The 24,668-nt window shown below is 39.6% G+C and overlaps 4 protein-coding genes across 5 annotated transcripts; 1 reads left to right on the top strand and 3 right to left on the bottom strand.

Annotated features, from left to right (window-relative positions):
- Positions 1-2,249: 2,249 nt before the first annotated feature.
- On the bottom strand, positions 2,250-9,256 carry sdha (succinate dehydrogenase complex, subunit A, flavoprotein (Fp)). Its single transcript, XM_073484725.1, has 15 exons — positions 9,171-9,256; positions 8,371-8,454; positions 7,982-8,143; positions 7,740-7,883; positions 7,162-7,326; positions 6,911-7,059; positions 6,687-6,811; positions 4,985-5,153; positions 4,659-4,854; positions 4,367-4,538; positions 4,017-4,135; positions 3,761-3,872; positions 3,549-3,679; positions 3,134-3,247; positions 2,250-3,011 (listed from the first exon to the last, which is right to left on the bottom strand). Exons 1-15 carry the CDS (start codon positions 9,231-9,233, stop codon positions 2,925-2,927), a joined length of 1,992 nt encoding a protein of 663 aa, XP_073340826.1. The 5' UTR covers positions 9,234-9,256; the 3' UTR covers positions 2,250-2,924.
- Positions 9,257-9,503: 247 nt separating this feature from the next.
- Positions 9,504-12,798, top strand: ccdc127a (coiled-coil domain containing 127a). Of its 2 annotated transcripts, none has more exons than XM_073484726.1 (4): positions 9,504-9,578; positions 10,209-10,346; positions 10,920-11,164; positions 11,248-12,798. In XM_073484726.1, exons 2-4 carry the CDS (start codon positions 10,217-10,219, stop codon positions 11,692-11,694), a joined length of 822 nt encoding a protein of 273 aa, XP_073340827.1. In that variant the 5' UTR covers positions 9,504-9,578; positions 10,209-10,216; the 3' UTR covers positions 11,695-12,798. The 2 variants fall into 2 exon arrangements, with proteins under 2 accessions (XP_073340827.1, XP_073340828.1); XM_073484727.1 differs by having other exon boundaries at positions 9,562-9,578; positions 10,212-10,346.
- A 343-nt stretch (positions 12,799-13,141) lies between these two features.
- LOC141012583 (uncharacterized) lies at positions 13,142-14,524 on the bottom strand. The gene is made up of 2 exons (XM_073486096.1): positions 14,391-14,524; positions 13,142-13,874 (listed from the first exon to the last, which is right to left on the bottom strand). The coding sequence occupies exons 1-2, from the start codon at positions 14,522-14,524 to the stop codon at positions 13,532-13,534; spliced, it is 477 nt and encodes a 158-aa protein (XP_073342197.1). The 3' UTR covers positions 13,142-13,531.
- A 2,151-nt stretch (positions 14,525-16,675) lies between these two features.
- mrpl32 (mitochondrial ribosomal protein L32) lies at positions 16,676-18,431 on the bottom strand. Its single transcript, XM_073485389.1, has 3 exons — positions 18,252-18,431; positions 17,866-18,062; positions 16,676-17,286 (listed from the first exon to the last, which is right to left on the bottom strand). The coding sequence occupies exons 1-3, from the start codon at positions 18,346-18,348 to the stop codon at positions 17,038-17,040; spliced, it is 543 nt and encodes a 180-aa protein (XP_073341490.1). The 5' UTR covers positions 18,349-18,431; the 3' UTR covers positions 16,676-17,037.
- Between the last annotated feature and the right edge of the window lie 6,237 nt (positions 18,432-24,668).

The raw sequence follows: 24,668 nt of genomic DNA, 5'->3' as shown, positions 1-24,668 counted from the left end.
CACTTATTTATGATTAATAATTCTCTGCAGGCCCAAATCATCTGCCCTGGAGGCCATTAACAGCCAGTATCTGCTATTTAACCTTAAATGATCCAGCACAGGCTTACCAAGCATGCACGAGGCCCTGTTTATTTTTTATGTGAACTGCTTTGTAAAGAAGGGCTGTGGTTACACACTGGCCATCAACATTTGGTCAAGAAACTTGTAGCTTCCTTTTAAGTGCTTTTCCCCTCCTGTGGGGGCTATACTACTCATGTCAAACCTCAGGATCAACACTATGGTAATGACACAATAATGTGTTAAAGTAGAACGGACAGCAATTAAAGTAATAGATGAGATAATTACTGTTGCAAAATGCATTACGTCTGACCATGTTCAAGAAGCAAACAACCATGTACAATCTTTCCCAGCACGTTATTATCTGGAGGTACAAGTCCAGACAGGGCCTGAGGTGGCACTGGCCACTCCTTACATCTTATTGGCCACCCCAAGTGCCTACCCATCATCTTAAAGTGTGATTGGCTAGCTGCAAAGCGAGAGGCTGGACCTTAGTTCAATCCAAATGTTTTTGAATGTTTTTGAATGTGCATTGGTTTTGTATAATTTCTTTGTATGTAGCCTAAAGTGAATAATGCTATTCCAACGTGTGTGTGTGTGTGTGGAAGCGCACATGTACTATCTGTTGCTGCATTTGCTGTGTTAAACCTCAATGTGACATTGCAGTGACTTTAATTGTGTGTGCCAACTCTTACTCATACATTTGCTTAATTCTTATCAAGAGAGTATCTTACTCTGTGTTGTAATGCAAGATTTTCCAAATGGGATCAACAGTTTCATATAATTTCTCTCTGATCATGCTTTAGAATCTATTAAATACAGGTTCAGCTGATTCAACACAGGGACACCCAGGTTTGTTTTTCCCTTCTTTCATCATAACCGTCATTTCGTTTGTGCCAATAGGCAGGGTGCCAAACACCTCTACTCCGTTCAGCTCTGAGCTTTCTGGGTTTGATTGGCTGGTCAGGATTGGAAACAGGATTTAGCTTGCGTCAATGTTTGTTTAGGAATTATTGATTTCCTCTACAACCTTTCCAGTAAGGCAGCATCACTGTTTACAGCAAGAATGTTACATAATAACTGTGCCGCTCACATTTCTTCCCTCCAGCAAAATCATATAAAACTGTTATCTTGCTGTGGTAAGATTACTAACAGGCAGTACAAGTGAAAGTGGACACACACTGTTCATAAACCTGCTGCAGAACTTGTTTCAACAATGTGCTTCTACTGCCCCCTCGTGGACATAAACAGGCACTTGACACAATAAAAGCTGCAAGTCATCACGGCTCAAAAAAGGACCCGAGATTGTATGTGTATCTCTAAAATGGTCTGGACAAAACTCAACATAGTGACTTACATGATTTCACAAAGAACTCTTTTACTGCACTGCATTGCACTATGCAGGTGTCCAAAACCTGCTCATTAGACCAGGACAAACCAAGAGCTTTTGTTTCTATGCATAGTCTACACTTTATTCAACATATGAAAATAAGTACAAATGGCAAAACCGGAAGAAAATTAACTCAAACTTCTTGAAAACAAGCAAATAAATTAAGTCACCCTTTTAACGATTCATTACAAGAAACACAGCATGTGAATTTGTTCAATACATGAAAACACCGGTTACATCCTTCAAAGTCATTTGTGCAGTGGCAGAAAATGTGGGAAGTTCCAGATAATGGGTACTTCGATCACATCTACGTCACACACAGCTTTCTTGTTTTAATGGAAACTACTATTATCGCTTGAAGCACTAAGAGCTGGCACTGATGTCAGTGCTCGGAATAATTCATAACTTCCGGAAAAACCATCAGCAACCTGAAAAGCACAATAACTCATACAACTGTGTACTTTGCTGAGCCTTACTGACATGTATCCTCAGTGTTCAGAGAAAGCATCAAACAGCAACACCAAACTGTATAAAGATTGAAGCCACTGTAACAACAGTTGAGAAACTGTAATGTGGTTAAATACAAACATGCATCCATCTGCTTTGTTTGGTTAATATTTAGAGTGAAGAACTACAGATAGCTTATACTCAAATACGTCCATCAGATGATAACCGAACATAAGCTAGGTGATGATGCACGTTATGATTTGCACCATGTGCATTAAGTATCACAAGAGCTAAATACTATCCAAGACTGAAGGCCATAGTGAGTCAGAAACTACCGCATACTTCAACAAGTACATACAGTATAGCTAGCCATGTTTATTGTACATTTATGCAATATTTACATACTTAAAACTTCCCTCTGTGGCTTGATGGCGACATGTGCATCCCAAGTTACAGTCGTCTCCACAATTGCCTGACTTCAGAAAGCCAAAGGAGAGAAGAAGCATTTAATCCAAAGCAAGACAAATAAATGAGAGTGCGTCGTCGCCACAAAGGCCAAGCTTAGTGATGAAACACTTGTTAACTTTTCTCTATTTTTGTCCAGCTGGAGACTGGAGTTTTCAACTTGTCTTGAGTGTATGTATGTGTGTGTGTGTGTCATATATATATATATATATATATATATATATATATATATATATATATATATATACAAACATATACATACACACACACACACGACCACCTCATGAAGGTCACAAGAACAATGTTGAAATCGATCTGCTGCAAACAGATTAAATAAAGGCAAAACACACATAAAGGTGACACAAAGGGGTGAAGTTTGAAGACAAGACAGTTTTGTATTTAACTACTCTAAATGGATACACATGTTCAACCATAAACATATTTTTTCCCAAAATGCCATCCCTATTATGGGAAAAGTATATCCATAAATAGTAAATAAATGACTGAACTGGAGGTAAGAGGAGAGGGAAAGGGGGATTCCTCCAGGGTGGAAGAGGAGATCTTCTTAGTAGGAGCGGATGGCAGGAGGGACGTGGGCACAGTCCTGCTCATCCAGAGAGTGGTCAATAACCGGGCGGTACTCCAGAGTCACCTGTGATTAGACAGAAAACAAAGATAAACGATACATTACTGACTCGGCTGGCCTTTAAAGTTGATAATGGTTACCAGGGCTGCCTAATATGCTGCTGTAAGCAAAACTGAAGGGCATTGTACCTTTCCAGTCTTAGGGTCGACGTAGGACAGAGTGTGTTTCCTCCAGTGCTTATCGTAGGGCGTCTTTTCCTGACCCTGCAGGGGCTTTGAGTAGTCGTACTCATCCACACGGTCCTGGAATATGGTCAAGAAAAACAATGTCCGAGGAGAGACTTATTTAGGCAATTATTCACAGATACAAAAAGAAATGCAAAATCAGAGAACAAGAGAGAATATAACTCAATAGATGTGAAATGTGAAATAGTGAAATTCAACCAGTAGTGGATTGATTTAAGCTAATCTAGGGTAAGCAGAGAATGGCAAAAGAAAAGGAGAACATTGGCAGCGACAAAAACGGAGAAGCAGTGGCATAAACACTGCAAGGACAATGGATATATAAGCACATGTACACAGATCACAGTATGTTAAAACAGACCTTAAAGTCCTCTCTGGCATGTGCACCCCGGCTCTCCTTTCTCTGCTCAGCAGAGTGGATGGTCTGGACGGCATTCAGCATCAGATTCTGCAGCTCCAATGTTTCCACCAGGTCTGTGTTCCACACAATACCTGCAGAAGAGAAGAGGAGAATCATTGTACCACTTGTGCTAAAATACTATACCTCTCTTTTTGGACAAAGTGGTGGAGTACCTCTGTCGAAGGTCTTGATGTCTTCCAGAGTCCCGTAAATGGCATCCATCTTGTCACATCCCTCCTTAAGAACAGAGCCGGTACGGAACACAGCAGCATGGGCCTGCATGGTCTGTAAGGAAATTCAGGAAGAAACAGATTGGTTATGTTTGTATACAGAAGGTTCTGAAGGCCTTAATGAAGGAAACACACTTAAAATTGTAGTAAAAGGACTGCTTATTACTGCAAGTTGTAAATAATTCTTGTTTGTGTGTACCTTCTGCATGTTGAGCCTGATCTCAGAGGTTCTCAGGCTTCCATTGGCAAACCTCAGTTTGTCCAGGTTGGCCACAGACTCCTCTCCTGCACTGGCCTGCAGAGGGGACAATTTCTCTCCTGAAGAGAAAAACAAAACACCGGAGTCAGAAAACAAATATTATCCTGCCTGTAGAGCATAATAATATTGATAAAGTAGAGGTGTTACTTGATATCAAAACAGAAGAGAATTCACATTTACCACCTGATCTTTTTTTCTAAACACAGAGTTTTTGCATCATAATGCTCAAATTTAAAATAGCAAAAAAGAAACTCTGCTTTTTACACCAACCCATGAACAGAGGTCCTCACCAGGTTTGTGCTCCTCTGCGATGGTGAGGGCGCACGCTCTGCCAAACACCACCAGGTCCAGCAGAGAGTTAGCACCCAGCCGGTTAGCACCGTGGACACTGGCACATGCCGCCTCACCACAGGCATACAGTCCAGGAACCACCTTGTCAGCTCCATCGGTGTGAGTGATGACCTGATGGGAAAATATTAAAAGGTGTGTCACTTTGTTGGGAGAATGCTCACAGTGAAGCACTTAAAAGAGGATGAGGAGGGGCCATGTGCCGATTCAGACAGCTGTGCACACGTGACCTACCTGTCCCTTGAAGTTTGTGGGTACTCCACCCATGTTGTAGTGAACGGTGGGCAGGACAGGAATAGGCTCTTTAGTGACGTCGACTCCAGCAAAGATCATAGCCGTCTCAGAGATACCAGGCAGCCTTGTGGCCAGCTGCTGGGGAGGCAAGTGGTGAAGCTGCAGGTACACGTGATCCTTTTCTGGTCCAACACCCCTGAAGCAATAAAGAAAGGCATTGAAATAAGAACAGCAGCAGCTTACTGTGTTGTTTCAAGACCGAAACCCTGAAAACAACAAAACTGACTTTTGCATGCACAGCTGCAACGCACACATTCCGTTCATACCTGCCCTCTCTGATTTCTATGGTCATGGAACGGGACACCACGTCTCTGGAGGCCAGGTCTTTGGCATTGGGTGCGTAGCGCTCCATGAAGCGCTCTCCCTCGCTGTTGATCAAGATGCCTCCCTCACCACGGCAACCCTCTGTGATCAGACATCCAGCTCCGTAGATCCCTGTAACAATTCACACATTAAATGAGACAAACTTTAATAACTCGAGTATAAGAAAAACAAATCACTTATTGTTTATAAATACAAATAATGTAAATGCTGACGCCAAATTGATGCGTTGAAGTGAGCCAACTTTGAGCTTAATTCTGGTTTTTAATCGCACAATAGTGGTAACTTACATTACACATCTATAGTTTTGTTCAGGCTTAATAAATGAGTATGAGAAAAGTTATACAGTAAACTATATCAAAGCGAGTGACAAATGAAGCATAAGGTAAACTTTGTAAACATAAAACCCTCAAAGCTTTGATGTCATGACACAATACTGCATCAATAAAAACTATAATGGTGTGCTTTATTGACTGACAAGTGATAAGTCTGTTTACTGTGGCATTTACACTGTAATAACTCCTGAAATCCTACCAGAATTTTGGTTTTACCCTCAAATTGTGCACAGGTGCACATATTCATTTAAGGAAAACTAACTTTAGTGATTAAGTTCTTTCTAATATGAAACAATTGACACGATGACAGCATTTTTTTTCCTCACCCTTTTGAACCTACCGCTCCTGTTCTTTTATATTAGATGTGAAAAAACGTATTCTGTCTCTACATACTGTTTTCCCTATTGCCTCTCTGATGTTTGCCCTGTCTTTTGCTCCTCTCTTGACACTTTCAAATCCATCACATTCAGTTGTGGGTTATTTTGACCAAACAAGAGTTGGTCCTTGGAACAGTGGAGAGAAAAACCAAGAAGGTTTTAATTTATTTTGTTTATCTGGTTTGAATGAAGTGTGTTTTATGATTAAAAAATTGATGTTTCTACAAATGCAGTCTGGTTGCTTTGGCGAAAGCGATACAGCGTTTGTTTCTAGTCAAACGAAAAAAGGATTTTACCCCCTTTTTTTTTTAGTCACAGAGACACTAAAACATGGGAAAATAAGAATGAGGTTGAAAAATAAGAAAGTTAGACATTTTTAAATATATACAAATGCATTTATGTAACCAGAGACTTAAACAGCTTGTCAAATGTGTGCATCTCGACTCTGGTGTCGAATGTCCAGCAGGAACAAAAATAAAGATGACCACTTGTCTTTATGTGAGTGAGGTCTATTATTGGAGCTCCATGTAAAAAAAAATAATAAAAACACTCGTTCACCAGCCAAATTCATAAAATCTGAGACTGCAGGTGTATAGATCTGAATGAGTGGGCAAACGGTCAGACAGAAATATGAAATGGCATTAACTACTAGACACATTAAGAAACAGACTGAGAATGAAACAGTCAACAGTATTTATGACACTGTGTCTTATCACACATTTGCAGCTAGACAATAAAATAATGAACTTTGAACTGTCAGTGATAGAATACCTTTCCCTAAAGAAATACCTGTATGAAATCTAGGCATGTCTTTGAAGTATGTATGCAGCTGCTGTGGAGCTTTTGAGCAACTGTCTTTCAAAATAAGATTCTGCTTTTACATCTCACTATTTCATGACTTCAGTTTAATCAGTTAATATTGTACTTTCTCTCACCAGTGGGATGAAACTGTACAAACTCCAAATCCTGGCAGGGCAGACCAGCTCTGGTCACCATTGCATTTCCATCTCCGGTACTAGTGTGGGCAGATGTGCAGCTGAAATAGGTCCTTCCATAACCCCTGGAAGGAAAGATAAAACTCATTTATAAATTGTCATGAACAACATGGTTGTTAAAAAGATGAAACTATAAATGAAGACAAAGTGAGTGAGTAGCCTACCCGGTAGCGATGACAGTGTTCTGGGCTCTGAAGCGATGAATAGATCCGTCCTCCATGCAGAGAGCAATCACTCCTTTACACTCTCCATTTTCCATCAACAGATCCAGGGCAAAGTACTCAACAAAGTAGCTGGTGTCATAACGAAGCGACTTAACAGAAGACAGATGCATCAAATTAGGTTAAATGGGGCTCCACTTTCTTTCTGTAAGGACTGAGTTACATAAAGATAGGGAAAAGGTGTGTCGACTTACCCTTCCATAAAGCGTATGCAGTAGCGAGTGTCCTGTCCTGTCTGCTACACAGCAGCAGCGGTGGGCCTGGCCTCCTTTTCCATACTTGAGACTCTGCCCTCCGAAGGCCCTCTGGTAGATCTTACCATCATCAGTGCGGCTGAACGGCATACCAAAGTTCTCCAGCTGGGAAAGATATTCAGCAACATGAGGTCGAGATCTGAGGTTGTGTCATATATGTAGTATGAGGGAAAAGACATTCTGATGGCATGATGCAAAAATGAAAATTCATGTAGTAAAGAAAGTCACACAAAATAAGATCTAACCACCTGCCAAATCTCCCTAACAAAACCAAAAAAACTCTACAGGGTTTTTTTCCATTTAAAGAATGTCACTCAAAGCAAATAATTTGCTAAACATAAAAAAGGTGAGGAATGCAGTCTCCTTTAAAACTAGTCAAGTACATTTTAAACTCACCTATTCGAACTTTAAGCCTCAGACAATGCTTCACTAAATAGTACATACAGATGTATGTAATACATATTCACATTACAGAGCAATTTATATAAAGTGACCATTGAATGTGGGTGAGACCTTACCTCCACTACGGCTGCAGGAGCCTGCTCTGTCATGTAATGGATAGCGTCCTGGTCTCCGAGCCAATCAGATCCCTTCACTGTGTCGTAGAAATGCCACCTCCAGTCATCCTCCTCCATGTTCCCCAGAGCTGCATTGATCCCACCCTGTGAACCAGGTTAATATTCAACAATTAAATACAATTAAAAAGAGATGGCACAAGTGACGAATATATTTATATAAATGTATATGCATGTTGTTATACCTGTGCAGCAACAGTGTGAGACCTGGTGGGGAAGAGCTTGGTGATGCAAGCAGTGTTGAATCCAGCCTCCGACAGGCCAAAAGCTGCCCTGAGTCCTGCTCCTCCAGCTCCTACCACCACAGCATCGAACTCATGATCCACAACTGGGTACTGAGTAGAGATCTGAAACCAATGGCCGAGAAAAGTTACTGTAAAATTATCAATAAATACCAGCTTGCACAGTGGTGGAAAATGAATCTCTCAGTATAGTCAGGGAGTGCTGTGAATTTGCATAGTTCAAAACCAGCTTGACATTTCTACCCATTTACAGTACTGCATCCCGTCAAGCAACTATACTAATAACAAATATAATCAACACTGATCTATACAAAAGAGCAAATGCAACTCACATCATCTGATACTGTGGCGCTCTTCTTCTTCCCATAGATGGAGAAATGAAAGTTCCTGGAACCCTGAACTGCAGCAGCAGGGACCTGGCAGGAGACACAATAATATACATCAATGGAGAAATCAAACAAAGGCAGCACCCAAATAAGTAAGACTCACCATACTGGTAGCTGTTTACAGAAAATAACCTCTGCTAGTGACTGTGATCCGTTTACTCACATTTTGTAAAAGGCTGTATGCATATAGCTATTAACTATTCCAATAACAATCCTCAATAAAGCATTAATATCGGTTATCATTTAAAACTGTTCAAGTTTTATGAAGCCCCTTGTAGTTGATGATCGTTTTAAATAACCTATTAAATCACTGTAGGTTTACTTTGGTCTAAAGTTGCCTTTAAATACATTTGCATTGTATCCTTTAACATTCAGCTTAGCTAGCTATCACTCAGAAGCTAAAACTGTTTGCCACAAGGACAACTAAGGTAACTATGATAAACACGTTGGAATACCTCAATAATGTTTACAGTTTACTGAAAACACAACTCTCTACGTATAATGTGGAACAAATAAAGATATTAAAGCAAATATAACATTTTGGACTCGCAAGATAGCTTTTCTTCATGGAGTCACATTGAAACACCCTCAGCTACATAACGCAGCTTACGCAAGTCAGACTCTGCTGGTTACGAAAGCTGAAACAGCAGCGAAATTCTTCCTTTCAACTAGAAAGACAATATGCAAACATAAATAGAGCACATATCTGCGTGAAACAGATTTAATATTCCACTGTTACTACTCACTGCTTTTGTTTTAGATAGTATCCTCTTGGAGAGGAGACGGGACGCGGCACGGACACTCGCCATGTTGTCAGTAGAGGAACCTACTCAGCAGCTCGGCGGAGGTTCACATATTCTGTTGCACCGGACCAAACCACTTTACAAAAATGGGGTACCACTTCTGATAAACCTAATGGTTATCCCGTGAAAAAACATCTATTGAAACGTTTTTAACAGTATAAAACCACTTTCAGGATTATAAAAATTCCAAATAAATACAAACACATTTCTATTTGTATATATATCGGGACTTTCATATAAGTGTTCTTCCATGATTTACCCTCCGTCGATATGGCTGACCTGCTACAGCAAAATTGTATAACCTGGGTGTGCAGGAACTAATGTATAAGTGACCTAGACTTTTCATTCAAGGTGAGACACAGTACCATGTATTTACACGCCGACTTGTAGCCGAACTTACAAAGCTATTATACCCCGTGTTATGTTTGTATGAAATACTCTAGCGAGCATGAGCCAGCAAGCCAAGTCGTTAGCTAGCATGTTAGCTCTATAGCTAGCTAGCCTTGTTTGTTGTTAGCTGGGCTGTCAGACTTACAAGTTCATGCCAGACTGATGTTTGTGCCGCTGCCTGTCGCAGTGTTTTTGCAACTGCTAATACGCTAGTTGCTAACGAACTTTCACATCTACCGCTAATTTGCAACACAATTTCTAAATGCCACACTTTCTGTCCAAACGTGTGTGTTTTTAGCTAAGTGGTGAGTCAAGCAGTAAATATAGCTAGTCCCTTACAATGAGCTTCGATATCAAGACACATAAATAAGAGGCTTCTCAAAAACTTCATAATCGTGTGGTTTTGTTTACGACTAGGACACTTTCTTGACGTTTACCTTCAACTATAGCTGCTGTCACTCAATAATAACTTCCTGTGTTTACTGCAGCGTCAGTGGTAGAAGTGCAAATCAAAAGACACTGAACTTCAGGAGCACTATCGGTTTGTGTTGCTACATTTTAACATTTACCTGGCCCTTACGTATGTGACAGCAGCCCCCATGAACAACTTGAATGACCCCCCCAGATGGAACATCCAACCAGACCCGAGAGGAAGAGGGGCGGGGGGCGGTGATGGGAACCAATGGAACTACGCCCTGCTGGTCCCCATGCTGGGATTGGCTGCATTTCGTAAGTTACACAAGGTGATGTGTCTAGGTGTGTTTGTGGATGAGGTAACAGGCACAGGGGAACATTTGTGTGTCATTGGAAATTACGTGCAACGCAAATTGAGTTTTGTGTGAGATGTACATCTATAAGGTAAGCTAAATATGGATAAAAAAAAAATCCAAGATTTCATTATTTGTAAAGATGTTTTGGTAATATCTATCTAATAATGCATTCACCTACACTTTTCAATCAGAACTTGGATGAACACAGTCTGAAAATAGGTTTTAATTGAGTGAATACAAAGGCATCAAGTTTTCAAAAGACAGTTCTATATCAGATCTAAAATAGAAAAGAGTGAATTTTTATTAGTCTTCAATGTCTTCTGAATCCTTCTTAAATGCATGCTCACTTTTGTTTCAGGGTGCTTTCTAATCCTTTTAAATTTGAGAGATAAGCAGGTACATTACTGGAGCTGTTCGGGCTTTAGGAAATTCAGTTGTGCTATGACATCATGACAGCTTTCATGAGATAAAGATCTTATCTAAAGATGAGGATCTTCTCCATCCTCTGTTTGATATACCACTGTGCCTTCAGGTTGGATCTGGACCAAGGAGTCTCAGAGGGAGATCCAGAAGGTCAAAGCCCAGTATGACAAGGATGTCTCCACAATCAAAAGCGAGATGGAGGTAAAGTACCGGGAGACACTGACAGAGAGGCGCAGGGCAGCGGCTACACTGGAGCTGGAGCTGGAGAAGGAGAGACAGAGGGTCAAAGGCTACAAGCAGGCCCTGATCTCACAGAGCCAGCAGCTGATGGAAGAGCGGAAACAGTTACAGCAGGTAAAATCTTGTGTTATTGTGCATGTTTCCCCTCTAACCTGTAGCCTCTCCTGCATAAACCAAACTGTCATCTCCCATTCCAGGAGCGGGAAGCCTTGGAGGAAGAGAAGCAAAGGCTGGTGAAGTCCGGCGCAGCAGGGGCTGTGCTGCACCACGCCCTGGAACGAGAGAACAACTGGTACAATCGTGCCACTGCCACTCTGAAGGAGCTAGAGGGTCAGCTGGTAGAGCGCCAGAATGCGTACTGTTCCCTCGTCCAACCTCGAGAGCAGCGGCTGGAGATGGAGAAGAACATGCTGCTTAAGGTTGTCAAAAACCCTGTCGGGGCAGAACTGGATCTAGAGTCCGATCTGAAGGATATTTTCAAGAGAGATAAGCACTGTGCGGACCTGCTAAACATGGACAAGAGGAAGAATGGAAGCCTCATGTGGGTGTACCTCAAGTACTGGCAGCTGCAGGTCACTGTCCAGAAACACAAGAGAGCTGAAGAAGCCGTATTAGGAGAGAAAATCCAGTCTCACACAAAGTGACAAAAGACAAACAAAAAGCATTTGACTCTAAAGAATGTTGAAAGTACTGTATGTGGACTAGAAATGAAAAATGCATGTATTTTTCACTGTGTAATTCTCCTCACTTGATAGGGATTCCATGGAAACACTAAAAAGATCATCTCAACCAGATCATGTTCAACATAGCAAAGTCCCTCCCTTAATCTCCCTATAAACTGTCAGGCTTGAGCATGTCAAAATGCATTACCATGACTTCAGAAGTCCCAATTAAGACCCATTAGCTTTAAATTAACTGTGTGGAAAACATTTAATGGTAAAAATGCTCTGGGATCATTCAGGTGATATCCATATTGGATACACAACTTCATTTTATTTTCCATTCAACTCCTTGTTAGAATATTTGTATCAATTGAACTTGCATTCTCTGAGTGCCATGAATTACTGTTACTGTTCGCAATGTGGTGTGATAATACACACAAATTTTAAAAAAACTGCGTTGAACAAAAAGAAAGTGGTATCCATAAAGGGTTAGGGTTAGGGTTAGGACACATTGTCAAGAACAGTATTTTGATGGAAAAGTCATTGACGTCACACGACGTGTGTTAATACCATGCATTAATGTGGGGATGGACTATGGTGTGAGATATATATCATGATATCCATGGGACTTTATTTTTTCCCCAACACTTCTGTCCTTAAATTGGGGTTTTTCCTATCTGTGACATCTCTCCTTCCACTCTGATGTGTGTTGCCGTGTGTGATACATGGCCTCAAACCAACTGAATAGTGCGTTTGTTTCTGATCACTGGTGTTACATTTCTAGATCTGTGTGAGCTTTTCAACTACACTGAAGGTGCATGAAGACTAAAGGCATCAGAGCTCAGATTAGTGCTCAATACTGCAACAAACATAATCAAACAGCACTCTTTTACTTGTCACTACAGCCTTGTAATGAAGGGTCAGACTAAAGCTGTAGCATTTTACCAAGCCTCTCTGCACTGTCATGTTTTTGTTTTGACCATAACTTGGTGAATAAGTGCTGCATATAATGCCACAAGTTCACATGTACTGACTTGAACCACTCTGTGAACCCCTCCTAATAAATCTTTTGGTGAAAGAAATTCATTTTGAGGTCCTTATGTATTCACTGGAATCTCGAAACTGCGGCTAGATTTACCCAAGTATAATCCAGCTCACTTGTGGTCCTTTACAATGATGTTGTTATACCACAGGGGGGTGCTGACACTGGGTTTGTATCCTGAAGAGGGACATATGTAAAGACATTTGTTGGATTTTCTCTAACAGGACAATTTTATTAACTTCAGTGTAAAAACTGGAGGCAAAATGAGGTTCCAGATTTTGTTTCATGAAGCTTTGTTAGGCATGAAAATCACTGACAAAAGTGCCATTTCTTCCCAGAACATAGTTTATAATCACTGTAAAGAATCTATGTCACAACGTGTTCATATCTACGATACAGTATATCATTACATTTATATCATCAGTTCAGCATTATGCCACATTTTTAAAGATAACATTTTTGGTAATTTTATCTGGAGGGGACAGAAATGAAAAAGAGTCATCCTCAGAAGAAGAATATGTCATAACAATAATAATAATAATAATAATAATAATAATATATAATAAGTCTTTTAATTGGATGATACTAAAAATATCACTTAGCAGATGAGATATCACTGAGTTTGTCATACATAAGAACAACAGAGGCAACAACAAAGCCCATTTGTTTTGTTTTTACACTATACATGTTTTTAATTTGCTAAAATGTTTTATTCTAATAACAATGGCTTTGTCATATTTTCAAAACTGCCATTTTACATACTCTCCACCTCCTCGCTCACTCCCTCCTCTGCACCCGATGAGAGATTTCCCTTGGTGAGGACATCAGGCTCGAGGCTCTGAAGTTCACTCTGACTGGCTTACTGAGGTCCTGAGTTACGGTAGTCACTTTCTGTTTATCCACTCCATTGACTGGCTGTTGATCTGTGTACCCAGAGGTTGTTGTGGCACGACGTAGATCCCTGCTGGCGTTGAAGAAAGGTAGCTGGTGCTTTGTCATGGCGCTGCTGTTGCTGCCCAGCTTCAGAGTCTGGCTGGGACTCCTCTGGACCATGAAGTGGACCACCTGTTGCTGCTTGTAACTCTCTCTATGAATGCAGTCAGTCTCTGACAGTGTCAGCCTGGAAGACATAACACACACCAGATAAATGCGTTTTAATCCAGTCTTAAGCAGGCTGGTGCTGTGATCATATTGCTTTCAAATTCTTTAATATAGCTCATGGACTTTACATGGACACATCCACACTGCATGACTCAAGAAGAAAACTGCTCCTGCTTAGTTGAAACTTCAAATCTGGTTGTAATTTTGACCATCTCAGATTGCATATTACAGGTGATTTCCTTTAGTGGTCAAAGGCAACATGTGCATATGCAGCGAGAGCACTGATCAGGTTGAGGTCATGGAGAGCAACTTCCCTGAAGGTCTGAAGCCCAACAAGGCTGCACAGGAGCATTTTAAGCCCTGCTGAATGTAAATCACTGTGGATTTCAAGTCAAAACAGAGAACATCCTTGTCATGTGTATACAGTAACAACATAATGGGCTTGTCCGTTGTCCTTTACCCTCTTTCCTGCTCCTTGTCAGAACACCATATGGAGCACTACACCATCTAAATCTACAAAGATTTAGCAACCTACTTGTATTGGGGTCTCGTTTCAAGGACCAGGCTCAGCCAACATGCTTGGTAGCTCTCCTTCTTCCACTGGTTGTCCTCCTGAAGATCACAGAAGGAGTTCACCAGGTAGCAGCCTCCTCTGCTCACACAGTGCATGGTGTCGGTACTTTCAAGACAAATGTCCTCTTTCACTTGTGTCTAACTCGAATTGTATAAAAACTCACGTTGTCGTCATCAATGTGTGTGTCTGTGTGTACCAAGTAGCCTGAGATGTGTGTGTGTTGGTGTGTGTGTATGTGTTGGGCAATGTCTTAAGTATCCAGTCTTGTTTCTATTTTTACTCCTCTGCATCACTTTGTAGTGAATGTCCTCACTTCAGGCATCCTGAAGGTTGGTTTTCACTTGAAAATGAGCTTTAGCTGTTTCCATGACATGAGTCAACCAACCGGATGAATCTAGATCACTGTTGAATGTGAACGCCCACTCATTTATTTTACATATTCGAATTTTATCATGTAGTTCTAGAGAGGTCATCTTATAAATCAAACAATTTTAACTTGTGCAACTTGCGATCTTGTACTTTTTTGTATTATGGTTTGGTTTGAGTATGTGCACGCATGAGTATGGGTTTGTAGATACCTATGTGTTTACGTCATTAATACAAGTGCTGAGAGAAATATTAAATGTTAGAATGACGTGGATAAAAGGTTCATCCCTTAGGGTCAAGAAAATATCCTCCCACTCCTCAGATGTCTCTCACATAGACCGAATATCACAAGGAAGAAACAGCTGAAGGCAATCAGATCACTTACATTTATAATCCAACTCATTAATCTAAAGCTAGGTCAGTTCCTTGGCCAAATTTGTGTAAAAGACTGTAAAAAATAATGTTTGTGACTGAATTTTAGAAACATTCTCTGTCACACTGGACACTGTGCATTTATTTACCCAGACGGTGATGGACAGACGGCTCCTAGTGTCTTTTTATTTAAGTTATGATGGATGGATGGATGTGAACGAGGTTGGGAGGGCAAGTTAAAGACCCTGCTAGATTTACACTAAATGCTTACTAGGACAGATAAACAGAGCGGGATTAGAGCCGTGTCCTCATGAAAGAGAAAGATAATTAGTCTTGTAGGGGTATAAGTAGTTAAAAAGTCATCCGTCATGTTTTATTACTTTCCACAGACAATAGTTGCACCTCCACAAGTGAATTGTTCTCTGTGAATATTTGAAGCCATGTGACAGAATATCACTTTAAACTTTGATTACTCATGCTGTCATGGGGACAGTGGCAACACTCAAGTTTCATCAAACTGTGAGGGTGAAACTGTATCAGAGGGCGTATGATGGTGTGGCTGAGGCAGTGGAAGGTATGCTGGACTCATCCCAGCAAAAACAGTCTGTTCCAGCGACACAAGAGGAGGAAATTAATGTGAATATTATTCCATATGAGCAGGGGGTGTTATCATGACACTAGCATTCATCAGTGTTGTAAAACGCACCCAAAATGCCAAACTTGAGTAAAAGTAAAGATATTGTATTGAAACATGAAAGTCAACCGTGTGAATAGAACTTGAGTAAAAGTCTAAAAGGATTTGATTTTAAATATACTTAGGTGTTAAAAGTACATTTCTGGCAATAAATGTACTTAAGTAGCGATAGTACAAGTAAAAGTAAGTTAGACATACAATATATTTACATGTCATGTAATGTTCAAGTCAACCAATTATCGGCCTGGCAGATTATTACATCCAGTATTTAGTATTTTTCTGATTGTCAGATATCATCCGATAATTTAAAATTGCCGCAATATGCACTCTAAAGAGTAACTAGTTACTAAAGTTATCAAATATATGTAGTGGAGTGAAAGAATGTAGTGGTAGCAGAGAACTGAACTATTCAAGTACAGTAACATAGCATCAAAATTGTACTTGTAGTAAATGAACTTTGTTACATTCAATCACCGTTCTTCATATAGTCATCATTGTTACCCATCAACTGCACAGATTTAACATAAAATGTTATGATACCTTAAGAAATAAGATTCCACGTAGTTTCTCCATCTTTGACTATCAACAGGTTAAAGGGGGGGGCGATGTCAATGCTGATAATATATACTGTGCAGCCTTAACATTGAGCACAGTTCATAATAAATATATTGCTGAGTCTTACTGTGTCATGAGGCAGAAGCAGTTAAGCAAAAAAAAAGGCTCGAGTATAAATATATATAAAACTAAGAATTACTCAACAAATGCAGTCATTGCCCTGTACACTGCAAATGAGAAAAAAAGTAGATGCAGAAGATTATTTTATCAAATTTATTGTGAGACTTTTAAATATTACACAGTAAATTTCTCTGATGTCTGATAGCAAAAACCTAAATCTTTAGACTTTTCTCACCAAACACCAATGATATAATACAGTATGTTCACAGAGATAAGTGAAGACATATGTCTGATGTGCCAGTAGTATCAGTGCTGATCAACGGTCCTTTTATGAAATTCATTTCAATATTTTGTTGGAACAAAACTGATACAACAACCTTGTTAGTTTACTGAACAACAGACTGGAAAAAATATGCTTTTTTTCTACATCAAATAAAGCATCAGTGTGTTTCTGACTAGACCCAAGTCAGACACGCACACAGCTTTAATATCTCAGCATCCTCAGCTGAACCAGGCCGGCCTCTTCCTCGGCCTCTCCACAATCCTCTTGTCTTTGTCCTGCTGGCTGGGAGTCTCCCCCTCATACAGGATGACAGTCTCCACAGCCGGGGCCCTCAGCGGACCGCTTTCCATTGCTTGTATCTGTTGACGGATCAGACCGGTCTCCTTGCACACCTTAGCATAACAGAAGCCACACATAATGTGTTTCTGCTTCAAGTGGCCACACTCTAGACATGGCTCAATGTTGTTCTGAGAGAGGGAGACAGAGTGAGGAGACGGTGAGTCAAACAATGTAACGGCAACACTGTTTCTAAAAGACTTCTGACTTTGGGATATTATTGTCACTTATTGGCCAACAAATTAACCAATTTTAATATATATGTGATCATCTTATACTGAGCATTATTATTACTGAGAAACATTAAACTAAAGTGATTAACATAAGTGTGTGCATTAGTCACATTACACAACAGGGGCTCTTCCTTCTTTGTTATAGATATTCTTATTTATTTGCATTTAATCTAATTTATCAATCTGTTGGTGTTGGTACTTTGTTGGTTAACGGTTGTAAACATTTAATTACATTTTTGAAAAGAGATGTTTCTGTTCAGTTTTGTCAGAGTCATTTATAAAGATTTGCATGTCACAAACCAAAAACCTCTGAGCCCAAGCTCTAATTAAAACTGATGTCTCCAAACATTGTGCTAATCACTCCCAATCAACCAGTGCAGATAGGAGGCACTCTTAGTAAGACAAACATGGTTATAGTTGGGTTAGGGGCTGAAAAGGCCCTTTGAGAGGATCCATGAGTGGCTCTTATCAGTGTACCTTGACTTTCAGGAGTTTGCTTTCATCTCTCCTCCTGGTGCGGTTGACCTCTATGGTGCGTCTCTTCTTGGGCGCTGCCATCCACAGGATGCCGTCGAGGAGGCCAGGAGGCTGCTCCGGGCTCTGCTGCTCCTCCAGCTCATCCTCCTTGTTCAGCTGAGGCAGGAGACTGGGTCCATTCACCGCCAGCGCTGGAGCTACACACAGCAAAGACATTGTTACCTTCTTATCAATAGGCAAATATAGCGAGTTTAAACTTTAGATGAAATTGAAAATTAAAATGACAACAGAGACAGACACGCTGTGTATGTGTATGTCAGGGCTTATCCATGATTAGCAGTTACGTTAGCTTAGCTACCGTCCAGGGCTCCGGTCAGTAAACTCACCCAGCTGTCCGTCTAGTCCCGCCGCCTGCAAGAGTCTGCTTTCAATGTGTAGCAAAGAGCATCTCAAGTTGTGCACCAACGCGGATAAATTCATCATTTTACTGCCTGCACGCTTCCTTTCCAGCTACCAACATGTCAAAGAGCTCACGGTCACTCTCTGAGGTCCACTACGTCATCACACAGCGCCAACAAGCTTCTTCTTCTTCTGTTTAATTTCCAGCAGACAAGTTTCGATGTCTTATTGCCACCCAGCGGTAAAGTGTCAAGTGTCAAGTGTTCAAGTTTCACTTTTAAAGGATAATACATGAAAAATATTTGTATATATCCTTCAAAGAAAACTGACTTATTCCACAATAATTCCCCTAAATGTGAAACCATATGTCAATAAAACATAAAAGGGAAGAGAAGAGCAAAATCAGTATGGAGACATCTAATACAGTTCAGCAGCAATACAAACTGCAACCTCAGCATTGAAGTCAAACAGCAAAAAAATACCAATCATCTTTAAAAAAAAAAAAAAAAAAAATCATCCCACAAGAAACAGAAGCTTACTCTGAACCTGCACCATTAAAGAGTGGTTGATTCCCTTGTTTAGTCTGTGTTGATATATATGATCTGGACATTAGACCTGTCAGTATAATGCACAAGAAGGAGACGCTCAGAAAGTCATCCTACAAACAGAACAGCTCAACTGAAGGATTTGCCGGGTCTTGTTATAGCAACAGCCCAATGCATGAAGTGTGAAATGAACTCATCCCTGGGTGGAAGTGAACCACCAACCTTCGGATCGTAATGCATCTGAGAATGTGCACAACCTAAATGATAGAAAATATGCAGAAGTAGCCAATCGACTATATTAGATGAAAACCCTACGCCGTGCCTTGCCTTTCACTACATTATATCCTCAGTGAAGCAAGGATTTATTACAGGACTGTTGGATTACACTGGTACCTGGTCAAGCTCAAACTCAGCTGCTAAGATTACAGATTGTGAATTACAGCCTTTTAAACCTTCTGCATTAAAAAGTAATGTGTATTCACTCCTGTTTATCAACCTGACTGCAGCAGCGATCCACAGAGCTGACCTCCTTTATCATTTGTTTATGTATTGTGATGTTGACTGCTGACTGGAGCTGGTTGGGAAATCTTCACTTCATGAACAATGTTACAGAGAGAAGAGGGGGGAAGAAGAGAAAGGAGCAGAGTCTGACACCATCCTTGGTATGTGCCCTTGCTCGCTAATGTTAGTTTACACAATAAACAATAAACTCCCAAAAATTTTAAAATAGATTTACAGTATTATATCCATGAAACAATATATTCCAGAGTAAGTTTAAAGCTTTGGCAGAAAAAAAGTATGAGACATCAGTTTGTCAATTGGCAAGGCGACAGGGATCATCACTTCATCATGGTTTCATGGTTCTGTCTTGTTTCTGTTTTGTGCAATTTGAGATGTTACAATCGCCCATCTCCACATTGGATTATTTATTTATTCATTAATTTTTTGAAAGAGGCACCAGTTTGTGACTTATAGTATGTGTAATTATTTTTACATTTGAGACTTCTGCATTGATCCAGTCACAAATTCACCAATTTAATCCAAAATACAAGTAAATTAAGAAGCCTGGCAGGGTGTCTGACTCAATGAATCCTGATTCCAAAATTAAAAAACATGTCTATCACGTGTAATGCAAAGTACAGTTTTCACATGTTTCCTTCAACCAAATGAAGATGGCAACAAGAAATTACATCAGTGCTGATGGATGGGGCGATAATAGAGGCAGTTTGTATTTCGAGTGTGTTTTAATTACTTTTTATTACTAATGTGAGAATATAGAGGTATATCATCATTTCAAACACAAAATATAAGTGTCAGAAGAGCTATATTATACTGCCTAAGGTCATAGTAGCAGCGCTTCCCGTGGAGCTAGCTCAAACTAGCTGGCTCCCAGATCTCTGTGTATGTTGGATGGAGTGGCCGATTGTGTGTCTCAGTCATTTTAGCATTAAAATGTCAAGAATGTATTGTTTTTAAACAGTATCTGCATCAACCCTTTGTCATATGTGTTTTGTCACTACTCCATGAGGCAGGAGAAGGTCAAGGGTTTCTTAATTATGTGGAGTTCATGTGATTGGAACAAGAATATAGGATTTATTGTAAATGGCATTTAGTATCTACTGTTCTGTCCAGCTTCCCGGGGACTGCACTTGATGACTACAATGAATTCATTTTTTGGTAAAGCACAGGTGCAACTAGCACTGTAAGATGAATGTATATCAGTGTTTTGAATCATTCGTTAGGTTAAGGTGACACCTGCAATATGCTCAGCACATCTGATGCTACGTTGCTAATGCTTGTTAAAATTGTATTTTCAGAAGTGGGGGAGATGAGTCCTGGAATATGCTTTAAGACAGAAGGATTCAATGGGCTGGAAGCTGATGTGAGATATCCAATTAGGTAAGTTAACCAAGTGTATGTTCATTACAATTTATTCCATCAATTTAAAGCAACAATATGTAACTTTTTTACCTTAAAATAACAGCTTCAAAATCATTGTGATGGTACAGTGTCTTGTAACAGCGTGAATAGTATCACAGCCACTCCACCGTCCATCACTTGTTTCTGCACTGTGTAGGATCACCAGGGATGGAACGTAACTAAGTACCGTACTTAAGTACAATTTTGAGGTACTTGTACTGCACTCAAGTATTTCCATTTTCTGGTACTTTATACTCCACTCCACAACATTCTGGATGCCAATATTGTACTCTTTAGTTACTTTTCAGATAACATGCAGCATCAGAGCATGTTTAAATTAACTTATTTTATCGAAAATCAGATGGAAAAAAAAGAAGCTAAGATCTGATGATTGGCCAGGGCGGTAATCGATCCACCCATAGTATACAGTATACGCAATACGCATACATGTGAACATGTGTATAATTTACTTTTACTTGTACCTTTGATACTTAAGTTCACTTTTACCAAAGTAAAACTTTAACACAATATCTTGACTTTTACTCAAGTACAACTTTGGGGTGCTTTATACAACACTGAGGATCACAGTGTTACATACATGTTTACTTCAAGATACAAGTTGTTAAGATATAACATTGTTATGACATAATGAGTTTTGTTTGTAGTTAGGACCTACATTACATCTGACAAAGTGTTACAGAAACCTGGGGTTTGTATTAACAATGGTGGTGTTGCACTAAGAAACTGTGGGGGGCGCCAAATTGTACAGAATGGCAATTTCTGCATAATGTTGCTTTAAGATGGCATGGAAGACGATTTCTTTTGAGGGGAGATGAAATAACCTGCTGCTTTAGGGACTTTTGCAGTAGGTCTACACACAATAATCAGATTTTTTGGTGAGTTTGCATGTTGGGCTTGTAAACTGAAAATACAACCCTAAAAATTAGTGTTTTTTCTTGTCTTTCCATGGGTAACCTGCACATTTTAGCGTAAAAAATACTTAATGATTGTTCATTGCCTGATGATGTTGTTTTGCGATATGTTTTCAATGTGTTGGGCTCCTTTTAAAATGTACTTTTTAAATGTCATTTAGTAAGGTGTCTTTGAGTGTCACGAAAAGGGCTATATGAATAAAATGTATTATCATTATTTTTAATACTACATGCCAACCACCCATGAAGTTTTTCTTGCTCTACAATAAATTTAAAAAGATTACACAGATATTTTCACAAAGTGAAAGGATCCTGAAATATAAAAAAAATTGCATTAAATTAGATTCAATATCTGCTCTCAAGTCTGCCGCAGATCTAACATGTATAACTATGGCAGCCAGGTCACTACATTGTTTTCAGGTATATTGTATAATTTGGATATTATAGAATAAATACTTTTGTAACATCAAAAACAACAACAAATCTGCAGTTGGTAGCATATTTTGTAAATTAAAAGTAATGTTATTAAGTTGTTTATTTGTTTTTGAAATTCTCACTGGATGGACTGATTGTAATTTATTTGAAAATCCATCGCTTTGACATGATTCCATGTAGCTTCATGGAGACGGGGCAACATTCTAAACTGTCATCTTTAGATTACAGCAGATATTCACTCATTTGCAAACAGACCTTGAATATCAGAATCAGAAATACTTAAGATTGTACTTTACTGGATATCACAGCCAGATAGACAAGTGCTTTTCAGAAACTTAACAAAGATGATTTAGTATTGAGAAAATTTCCAGTCACCACAAAGATGTCTTGTGGACGTCGCAGACGAAAACAGGTATGCGTTTATTTCCTAAACTGTTTTAGTGTGTGCATTGAAAGAACTGGCTCTGAATTTCGACAATCTTTGTGTTTTTTAATTATATTTTTCTGTGAAGCAGCTGTTCATGTGTCTGTCATATTTAATCGTGTATGTTTTTGTGTATTTTTAACAGGAAAAACCTCAAGATAGAGTGGAAGTTGGAGACGAGCCAAGCTCCAACCCACAGAAGAGGTAAGATAATGCCTCATAATTTTATTCCTATAATTTATTTATATTCATTTCATTCTTTATGGTATTTTGTATGTTGTTTCATTAATTATTTTGATAGGAAATAGATACACACTCACTTTTTGTCATAATTTTCTAAATATTGTATAAAAGTCCAGATAATTTACACAAGGATAGAGTCATAGATTCAGTCTAGGGCTGCACTAGATGGTCAAAAATCATTTTGTGATTATTTTGACAGATTGCAGATTACTTTTGTAGTAAAAGTAAAGCCAGTAATATGTTTAACAGCAGTCAACAGCTGTGCTCTGAGACATCAATGGCTTTTTCACTCCAGTACACAGTTGAATAATCATCTGTATTTTCTCTTAATTACCAGTGTTGTTGAGAAGGACCCAAAACAAGTCCCTGGGGTCCCCAACACTCCTACCACCTCTACCATCACGGTCCCAACCCCAACTGAGGCTCCCAAGAAGAAAACTAAGTGGACTTCCTGGTTGCATAGGTTGGTCAGCCGTAAGAAGACGACACAGCAGACTCCTGTAAAAGAAGTGGTGGCAGAAGCCACAAACCTGCCATCTTCTGCTACAAAAAAGAGGTATGTGTTACCTCTTTTAACATATGTGTTACATATGCCTATTATGGTCTTTGAATTCATTATTGATATTGAATATCCTCAATTGAAATTGAAGTTTCTAAATGTATTTCAGTCTATTAATAATAACATAAAGAAATAATGATGAATGGGTTATGAAGCTGTTTTGATGCAAACTCTTACACTCGTTTGTGTTGTATTACCAACTTAGCAACTTTGTTCTGCAGTAAGAACATTTCAAATGCAGGTCTTTTCATTTTATGTTGGCAAATTCATGCTTTGACTTAAGCTGACGATTTGAGTAATCGTCCACCTAAACTAGGCCAGTGGTGGAAAGTAACTTAGTACATCTACTCAACTCAAGATGCGTACATTTTCGAGGTACTTTTACTGAAGTATTTTCATTTTAGGCTACTTTGTTATTTTACCCTACAGAAGGGAAATTCATTTTTTCTTACTTTACTTTCACATTACTTTAACTTAATGAAATTATCTAAATACTTTATCCTCCACTGACTAAAGCTTTGCCTTGAGTTTTAGTTGAATCTTGAATATTAAATTGTTATTCATCTTACTGTGTATTGTTCACCCTCTTGGTTTCATTTCATTGGTTCTTGGTTTCATTGGTTTGACTGGACCAGACGGTAGAGTAACATCTGTATTTTCTCTTGATTACCAGTGTCATTGCTGAGAAGGACCCAAAACAAGTCCCTGTGGTCCCCAACACTCCTACCACCTCTGCCAGCACAGTCTCAGCCCTAACTGAGGCTCCCAAGAAGAAGGCTAAGAAGATTTCCTGGTTGCATAGGGTGGTCGGCCGTAAGAGGACCACACAGCAGACTCCTGTAAAAGAAGTGGTGGCAGAAAACACAAACCTGCCATCTTCTGCTACAGAAAAGAGGTATGCCTATTATGCTCTTTGAATTGATTATATTCCAAATATCCTCAATTGGTTTCAATGGTTGGACTGGACCAGACAGTAGAGTAACCATCTGTATTTTCCTTTATCACCAGTGTTGACACGATCAAAGAGTTTCAGGGTGAAGAAGCTGGTGTCCAGGAGGCTTCACCCACTCCTGACAGTATAGCCTTGGCTGCAACTGAGCCACAGCCCCAGAATGAAGATGTATCCAACAGTGTTGACAGAAGATATCCATCTGTGACAACAAACTCGAACCTCGAGTCTACAAAGACGGATTTAAATGTCAAGTCCGTGAAGACCGACTCAAACCTAAAGGCCCAGAAGGCTGTGTTCATCGAAGACATCCTCCCCTCTGATGCTCTTAAATACAGGCCGTTCACCCCGATAGGTCACGGTGGGAGTCAACAGGCCGAATCAAACACCAGCATGT

This window comes from Pagrus major, chromosome 17 (assembly GCF_040436345.1).
Source record: "Pagrus major chromosome 17, Pma_NU_1.0".
NCBI lineage: Eukaryota > Metazoa > Chordata > Actinopteri > Spariformes > Sparidae > Pagrus > Pagrus major.
This window is presented reverse-complemented; position numbering and strand designations above follow the sequence as displayed.

Bases quoted from the DNA above. Each gene is read 5' to 3' on its own strand.
- LOC141012583 (XM_073486096.1), bottom strand. From the start codon at position 14,524: ATGCACTGTGTGAGCAGAGGAGGCTGCTACCTGGTGAACTCCTTCTGT. The intron at 13,875-14,390 runs GTAGGTTGCTAA...TATGTCTTCCAG, and splicing joins GAAACGAGACCCCAATACAA to GCTGACACTGTCAGAGACTG.
- mrpl32 (XM_073485389.1), bottom strand. From the start codon at position 18,348: ATGATGAATTTATCCGCGTTGGTGCACAACTTGAGATGCTCTTTGCTA. The intron at 18,063-18,251 runs GTGAGTTTACTG...TGCTGTGTGTAG, and splicing joins GGGACTAGACGGACAGCTGG to CTCCAGCGCTGGCGGTGAAT. The intron at 17,287-17,865 runs GTACACTGATAA...TCCCTCTCTCAG, and splicing joins GCAAACTCCTGAAAGTCAAG to AACAACATTGAGCCATGTCT.
- sdha (XM_073484725.1), bottom strand. From the start codon at position 9,233: ATGGCGAGTGTCCGTGCCGCGTCCCGTCTCCTCTCCAAGAGGATACTA. The intron at 7,060-7,161 runs GTAAGTCGACAC...TCTTCTGTTAAG, and splicing joins TGCATACGCTTTATGGAAGG to TCGCTTCGTTATGACACCAG. The intron at 6,812-6,910 runs GTAGGCTACTCA...CTTTCCTTCCAG, and splicing joins AACACTGTCATCGCTACCGG to GGGTTATGGAAGGACCTATT.
- ccdc127a (XM_073484726.1), top strand. From the start codon at position 10,217: ATGAACAACTTGAATGACCCCCCCAGATGGAACATCCAACCAGACCCG. The intron at 10,347-10,919 runs GTAAGTTACACA...CTGTGCCTTCAG, and splicing joins GCTGGGATTGGCTGCATTTC to GTTGGATCTGGACCAAGGAG. The intron at 11,165-11,247 runs GTAAAATCTTGT...CTCCCATTCCAG, and splicing joins AGCGGAAACAGTTACAGCAG to GAGCGGGAAGCCTTGGAGGA.